At 55.8% G+C, this 8,026-nt stretch overlaps 1 protein-coding gene across 1 annotated transcript in view; it reads left to right on the top strand.

Moving 5' to 3' along the window:
- The first annotated feature begins 4,768 nt into the window (after positions 1 to 4,768).
- The window catches only part of IGFALS (insulin-like growth factor binding protein, acid labile subunit), an 11,197-nt gene continuing 7,939 nt past the window's right edge, over positions 4,769 to 8,026 (top strand). Inside the window, exons 1-2 of the mRNA XM_011967030.1 lie at positions 4,769 to 4,806; positions 5,499 to 5,518. Coding sequence (XP_011822420.1) covers positions 4,769 to 4,806; positions 5,499 to 5,518 — 58 coding nt within the window. The remainder of the gene's footprint in view (positions 4,807 to 5,498; positions 5,519 to 8,026) is intronic.

The raw sequence follows: 8,026 nt of genomic DNA, 5'->3' as shown, positions 1-8,026 counted from the left end.
GGCTAATTTTTGTATTTTTTGTAGAGGTGGGGTCTTGCTATGTTGCCTAGGCCAGTCTTGAAATCTTGGGCTTAAGCAGCCCTCCAGCCTCAGCCTCCCAAAGTGCTGGGATTACAGATGTGAGCCACCACACTGGGCCAAAAGACAGCTTTAAAAAAAAAAAAAAAAATAGAGAAGCCACAGGCTGGGAAAAATATTTGCCAGTTTTTTTTTTTTCCTTGTTGATCCACCACTGAGAGTTGTAAGTAATACACAAAGTCTTACACAACTCAAGAACATAACCCAATTAAAAATGGGTATCCCGCAGCTTTGTACATGTTAAAAAAATAAAAACAAAAAGCGTAACTTAGACTATGTCACCAAAGACTGACATTAGAATGGCCAATAAACACATGAAGAGGTTTGACATCACTAGTTAACAGAAAAACATGAGTGGGAATAGCTTACATGAACATACCAAATGCTGGTGAGGATGTGGGACAACTGAAACTCGCCTACTTTGTAAAACAGTACATGTGGCTGGGCGTTGGGGCTCACACCTGTAATCCCAGCACTTTGGGAGGCCAAGGTGGGCAGATCATCTGAGGTCAGGAGTTTGAGAGCAGCCAGGCCAACATGGTGAAACCCCGTCTCTTCGAAAAATAAAACAATTAGCCGGGCGTGGTGGTGGGCGCATGTAATCTCAGCTACTCAGGAGGCTGAGGCAGGAGAATTGCTTGAACCCAGGAGGTGGAAGTTGCAGTGAGTCAAGATTGTGCCACTGCACTCCAGCCTAGGTGATAAGAGTGAGATTCTGACTTTAAAAAAAAAAAAAAGTATGCCCACACTGGAAAAGTTTTTAAAGAGATACAACGCTATGAACCAGCAACTCCACTCCTAAGACTGTACCCAAGAAAAATGAAACCTGTGTCCAAAGACTTGCACACAAATAGAGTACCATTTTTCACAGTATCCCCAAATGGAAACAGCCCAAGCCTCCAGCAACTAAGGAGGAGCCGTGAACAAATGAGGCCACAGAGCGGAGCATCGTTCAACTGTAAAGCATGAAGCATTGCTCCATGTCACGGCATGGACGAGCCTCCAAAACACTGCATCCAGGGAAGAAACCAGATGCAGAGCACGCGGCTCATGTGGGAAAGGTGGAGGGCAGTGCTGGCCGCACAGCACGCATTTCCTGTCACCGACTGCACACTTACAGTGAGGGAATTTTGTGCTCTGTAAATTATAAATCAACAAAACTGTTTTAGAAACAGAATCGTAGGGTAAAGAGAATGCGTTACTTCATACTTAGTTATCCCAACCTGTCTAGAAAACAATTCCAGCCCTGACAAACAGCAAATGAAATTGAGGAGGGAAAATGATAATGCATAATAGTATCAAAAGCAACAATCATATAGGAAAAGAATCTAAGAAAATACATGCAAGAGCACATCGTAGAAAATCTACAAAAACGTGAGAGACACAAGTCCTCGGTAAAGGAGGAAATACCGCATGTCCCCAGGGTGGAACACTCAGTGCAGGAAGACATGACAGACTGCAGCGCCACGCAGAATTTGGTTTTGTTTTAGAGACTCAACAGCTGCTTCCAAGGTTTATATGGAAACACAGAGGACTGGGAAGAGCCAAGATGCTCTTGAAGAATGAGGCCCTACTCTACCAGATATGAGAATTTCCTGAAAATGACAGGGAGACCCTATAAAAAAATAAAAATTAGCTGAGGATGGTGGCACACACCACGCCTGTAAGTCCCAGCTACTTGGGAGGCTGATGTGGGAGGATCACCTGAGCCTGGGAGGTTGAGGCTGCAGTGAGCCAAGATGGCACCACTGCACTCCAGCCTGGGAAACAGAGCAAGACCATGTCCCCAAAAAGAAAGAAAGAAAGAAAAACTCCAGCTTACCACGAAGTCACACTGTGCAGAGAGCGTGGCAGTGGACAGACAGAGGGACCAGGAATCCAGAAAGGGGCCCAGGCTTGGAGGGGCTTGGTTTATGATGGGCAGTGACAGCCCTTCCACTCAACAGCACAGAGGCTGATGGTAACCCCCACATGGGAACAGTTAACCCTGAGCCTGGCCTTTCCCTCTTAGGAGGCTGATTAGAAGGGAAAACAGGACAGTGTCTGCACAAAATAGTACTTGAAACCATAAAAATAAGATAGAGGACATTAAGAATTTTGCCATTTTCCCATCTGTATTAGTCCATTCTCACATTGCTATAAAGGACTGCCTGAGAGTGGGCAATTTATAAAGAAAAGAGGTTTAACTGACTCGCAGTTCTGCAAGGCGGGCGAGGCCCCAGGAAACTTATAATCATGGTGGGAAAAGAGGCAAACAAGTTCTTCTTCTCATGGCAGCAGGTGAGAGAAATGAGTGCCCAGTGAAGGGGGAAGCCGCTTATAAAACCATCAGCTCTCATGAGAACTCACTCTCAAGAGAACAGGACGGAGGGAACCAAGCCCCTGATTCAGCTGTCTCCACCGAGTCCCTCTCACACGTGTGGGGATTATGGGAACTATAATTCAAGATGAGATTTCGGTGGGGACACAGCCAAACCATATCATCCCGCCCCGGCCCCTCCTAAACCTCATATCCTCACAATTCAAAATACAATCATGCCTTTCCAGCCGTCCCCCAAAGTCTTAACTCATTCCAGCATTAATCCAAAAGTCCAAGTCCAAAGTCTCATCTGAGACAAGGCAAGTCCCTTCTGCCTATGAGCCTGTAAAATCAAAGGTGCAGGCATTCGGTAAATACATCCATTCCAAATGGGAGAAGTTGGCCAAAACAAAGGGGCTACGGGCCCCATGCAAGTCCGAAATCCAACAGGGCAGTCAAATCTTAAAGCTACAAAATGATCTCCTTCGACTCCATGTCTCACATCCAGATCACACTGATGCAAGAGGTGGGTTCCCAAGGCCTCGGGCAGCTCCACCCCTGTGACTTTGCAGGGTACAGCCTCCCTCCCAGCTGCTGTCACAGGCTCATGTCAAGTGTCTGTGGCTTTTCCAGGTGCATGGTGCAAGCTGCTGTCAGTGGATCTACCATTCTGGGGTCTGGAGGATGGTGGCCCTTTTCTCACAGCTCCACTAGGCAGTGCCCCAGTAGGGACTCTGCGGGGGATCCAACCCCACATTTCCCTTCCGTATTGCCCTAGCAGAGGTTCTCTGTGAAGACTCTGTCCCTGCAGCACACTTCTGCCTGGAAATCCAAGTGTTCCTATACAGCCTCTGAAATCTAGGCAGAGGTTCCCAAACCTGATTTTTTTTTTTTATGGTGTCTCGCTCTGTCACCCAGGCTGGAGTACAGTGGCATGATCTTGGCTCACTGCAACTTCCGCCTCTCAGGTTCAAGTGATCCTCCCACCTCAGCCTCCCAAGTAGCTGGGACTACAGGTGCGCATCACCACACTTGACTAATTTTTGTATTTTCAGTAGAGACAGGGTTTCACCATGTTGGCCAGGCTGGTTTCAAACTCCTGACCTCAGGTGAACTACCTGCCTCAGCCTCCCAAAGTGCTGCTGGGATTACAGGTGTGAGCCACTGCACCCAGCTCCCAAACCTCAATTCTTGACTTCTGGGCATCTGCAGGCGCAACACCACCTGGAAACTGCCAAGGCTGGGGGCTTGCACCCTCTGAAGCAACAGTCTGAGCTGCACCTTGGCTCCCTTTCGCCATGGCTGGGAGGCAGGGCACCCAAGACTGCACAAAGCAGCAAGGCCCTGGGCGCCGTCCACTAAACCATTTTTATCCTCCTAGGCCTCGGGACCTGTGACAGGAGGGGCTGCCCTGAAGACCTCTGACATGCCCTGGAGACATTTTCCCCACTGTCTTTGTGATTAACATTTGGCTCCTTGTTATGCAAATTTCTGCAGCCAGCTTAAATTTCTCCTCAGAAAACAGGCTTTTTTATGGCATCACCATGCTGCAAATTTTTCAGCCTTTTATGGTTCGCTTCCGTTTTAAACTAAAGTTCCAATTCCAAACCATATCTTTGTGAATACACAAAACTGAATGCTTTTAACACAGCACGCAGGTCACCTTTCGAACACGTTGCTGCTTAGAAATTTCACTGGTTGGGTGCAGTGGCTGACGGCTGTAATCCCAGCATTTTGGGAGGCCAAGGCGGGCAGATCACAAAGTCAGGAGATCAAGACCCTCCTGGCCAACATGGTGAAACCCCGTCTCTACTAAAAATACAAAAATTAGTTGGGTGCTGTCTCTTATACACATCTAGATGTGTATAAGAGACAGGGTCTCCAGCCCTGGCGACAGAGTGAGACTCTGTCTTAAAAAATAAATAAATAAAATAAAATAAAAATTAGCCAGGCGTGGTGGCTCATGCCTGCAATCTCAGTACTCGGGAGGCTGAGGCAGAAGAATTGCCTGAACCCGGGAGGCGGAGGTTGCAGTGAGCCGAGATGGCGCCATTGCACTCCATCCTGGGCAACAAGAACGAACCTCCAACTCAAAAACAAACAAACAAAAAACTCAGAATCCTAGTGAGAAGATGGAAAGGCCACACAGTGTGACAGAGACCACCGGCCACACCCCTGACAGGTGTGCATGCAGAAAGCTTTTGGTCTTCCTTGTGTCTTGCAAATCAGAAATCAGCCAGCTAACTAGAAAATTGGCAAGATACGGCAACCAGCAGTGGCCGAGGCCGGATGACCCTGCGGCCGTGTGCTAGAGAAGATGCTGGGTCTCCCCGGTGGCGGTCACCATCCGCTTGCCAACGGCCTGAGTGTGGACAGGTGTGCGCCCACAGGATGCGGAGCCATAGGACTCGCTGGCACTGCTGGAAACAGTGAGGGACAGGGACAGATGCATTCCAGGATCTGACCTAGACATGGCGTCGCCTCCCTCCGGTCCTGTCCTACAGAAAGCCAGGCTCTGCGCAGCCTGAAGACAGGAGCCTGGGAGGCCACCGGCCTTGAGCCAGAACAGGCCACAGGGGCAGTGGGGCCATCGGGGCTGGGGGCAGTGATGGGGGCAGTGATGGTGGCAGTGATGGTGGCAGTGATGGTGGCAGTGATGGTGGCAGTGATGGCGGCCTCTGGAACTCAGTGGGCTGAATGTGTGCGTAGACCTCGGTGTTACCACAGGAACCAGAGGCCTGGAGCCCCCTTACCCGCTGCCGCAACCCCGGTGAGGCTCCGCCTGCCCACGACGCTCGGCCTCTCCCGAAGGAGAACAGGGACAGATTCTCCCCTCCCACCTGGAGTGTGCAGGGCTCCCAGGTGTGGTGCGTGGCCTGACACAGGTCAGGGGCCCCCACACGGGCACTTCTCCTGAGAAGAGGCCGCCCAGGTCCACTGGCCCCAGGCCCCTGCTGAGTCCGCGTTTTCTGCTGAGTAAACGGATCGTGGGTTTTTCTGGGTGTGGACTTTCTCCCCGTGGATCTATAATTTCTCAGAAGAGAAGCCGAGACGCCACCTGGAAAATGATCAATTCTTGATAAAGAGAAGACGATGACAGTGGGCCGGCGGCTTCCCACAGCTCTGCACGGGGCCCGCCAGGTGAGGTCGGAGCCGCGGACGGGGTAGGGCCTGGAGAGCTTCGGTCTCCTCCAGCCCCGGCTCTGCCTCCACCTGCGCCCCTCCCGGCCGCTTCCCTGAACGCTTTCCCACTGCCGAGGGACTGGTGGGCAGGCCCCGCTGACAGCCAGAGGAGGGGCCAGCAGGGACCTGGAGAGGAGGGGCTGCAGCGGCTCAGGCCCTGGTGGAGACAGCGACTGACTGGGAAGTGGTCTGAGCAGGTGGAGGGGAGCGAGGGGCCGCTGGAGGCAGGTGGAGACGGAGCCCAGGGGTGGCCTCGGACATGGCTGGGCACACATTCCTGTGGCCTCTCTGCACACAAGCGGTGACTGTGGGGCGGCCAGGCCCTCACCAGAGCCTTGGGGCACAGCAAGGGGCAGGTGAGGCTTGTCTGGGGCATAAGACCTGGCTCCCATGGCCAGGCCACCCCCACACTTTCCCCGAGGATGGTGCAGGGCAAAAGCAAACAGGCGCTTGCAGCCCTGCCAGGCATTCCTAGAAGAGGCTGGGGGCGGGGCAGTGGCCAGACACCAGCGCCCGTAAGGTCACGGGAGAGGTGGGGCGAGCTTGGGCCCTGGACAGCACCATGGGCCTGAAGAACGAATGGCAGCTCCCACCCAGGCTTTAGGGAACCCCCGGGAGGGCGGGTGGATGACTGGGTGGGGCGCGGGGAAGGGGAGGCAGCCCCTGAGCCCCACATGGCTGGCTGCTCAGGCCAGGGGTGGGGTCAAGACCCCAGGAGCTGCCCGAGGGGCACCCTGCCCGCAACAGGAGCTGGTAAAGTCCTGGGCTCCCCAAACCTGCCTCAAGCCCCAGCCTCTCCCAGGTTGCTGCAAGGGGTCCCCACCCCAACCTCGCTGCCCAGCCCTCCCCCGTCAGCCCTGCACAGGGCCCGGGCACTGGCCATCAGCCCCCAGGGCCACATCACAGCCCACCTCGGACCCCGACAGAAGCTCCCTCACCCCCTGCACTGTCTGCACCCCAGGGCTCCGGGCCGATACCGGCTGCCCGGCACGAGGGGGTTAACAGAGCCAGGGCCAGCTGGGTTGGGTCAGCCAGGTGACAGGCGCGGGCTGCCCCGCAGTGGGGAAATCCAGAGGGCAGGGGTGGCCGGCGCAGCAGACGTACCCTCCCTTGCTGCCTGCCTGCGGCCTGCTCTGCACGCGGGATGGCCCTGAGGAAAGGTGAGGCCCCCAAGCGCCCCGCCACCTGCTCTGGGGGTGGCCAGTCCGTGACCCTGAGCCCACTGGGGAGAGGCTAGGGGTGACCCCCAGGAAGTCCCCCCACCAGGGACTGGGGAGCCCACAGTCGGAAATGCATCTGCTGGGGTTGGCAGGGAGATGCAGCTGTGCCTGGCAGCAGAGGGTCTGTGTCCTGTCCTTCACCCTAAGGACACTGGCGGCAGCGCAGGGGAGGAGGACCAGGCACAGGCCGGAGCCTTCAGCCCCCAGAACAGCGGGCACAGCAACGGGAGGTGCCCCTCACAGCCTGCGTCGTGGGCCCAGCCCAGGCAGGAGATGTTGGCTTACACCCCACTGTCTCTGTGGGGTGACCCCTTGCGGCTTTGGCCGCCCCCAAGCCTGAGCTGAGCTCAGAGCTGGCTCAGGCCACCCCCAACCCATCACGGCAGAAGGGCGGTCGGGGGACCCCACCTCGCTCTCCCTCCCACCATCCCAGCGATTCCATACCCTCTGAGGATGCGGGGGCTGTACAGGGGAGGTTTTGAGTCATCACTGCTTGGGAGGCTGCTGGCCGGGTCTGTGAGGCCTGTGGACCCTTGTCCTGAAAGGCAATGTGAGCCTCGGTGACTGACGGTCCGGGGTTCCTACCTGTCCCCCAACAGTGGTGCCCCGGTCCCCCCCACAGCACCCAAGACCTGGATGCAGGCAGGTGAGACCCCGCTGAGGGGACCTAACTGGGGCAGGAGGTGCCCAGCTCACTGTCCAGCCTCTTACGGCAGTGAGCTAGTGCCCACCCAGACCTACTCCAGAATGTTCAGAAAATGGCCGGACCTTGGCCAATGGCTCAGTTCCCTCCCCTTCCTCTAGGCCAACGTGGCAGCCTGGCCTGGCTCAAGTGCCTGCCTTGGGGGTGCGGCTGCCACATGCCAGACAGCCCGAGACCCAGCCTAGCCGAGCCCACGTGGCCTGCGCAGAGCTAGAGAGCCAAGCCCTCAGCGTCTGTGCAGCGGGGCAGGGCGGGGCGGCCACTCCTCTGTCCCATGGGGTGGGAAGCGCAGCGTCAGCTTTTGGGCCGGAGGACCTGTGGGGCTCACCAGCTGCTTCGCATCTCAGCGGATGACCTCGAGCCTCCGTTCACACCTGAGCACCGCTTCCGGCTGTGCTGGTATCAGGCTCACTCGGGCAGAGCCCTCCTCGGGCCGCCTCCCCAAGCCTCTCCCCCCGCAGGAGGCCTGGCCTTGGCGCTGCTGCTGCTGTCCTGGGTGGCACTCGGCCCCCGCAGCCTGGAGGGAGCAGAGCCCGGAACGCC

Source organism: Mandrillus leucophaeus, unplaced genomic scaffold (assembly GCF_000951045.1).
Source record: "Mandrillus leucophaeus isolate KB7577 unplaced genomic scaffold, Mleu.le_1.0 Scaffold78, whole genome shotgun sequence".
In the NCBI taxonomy this organism is placed as follows: domain Eukaryota; kingdom Metazoa; phylum Chordata; class Mammalia; order Primates; family Cercopithecidae; genus Mandrillus; species Mandrillus leucophaeus.
This window is presented reverse-complemented; position numbering and strand designations above follow the sequence as displayed.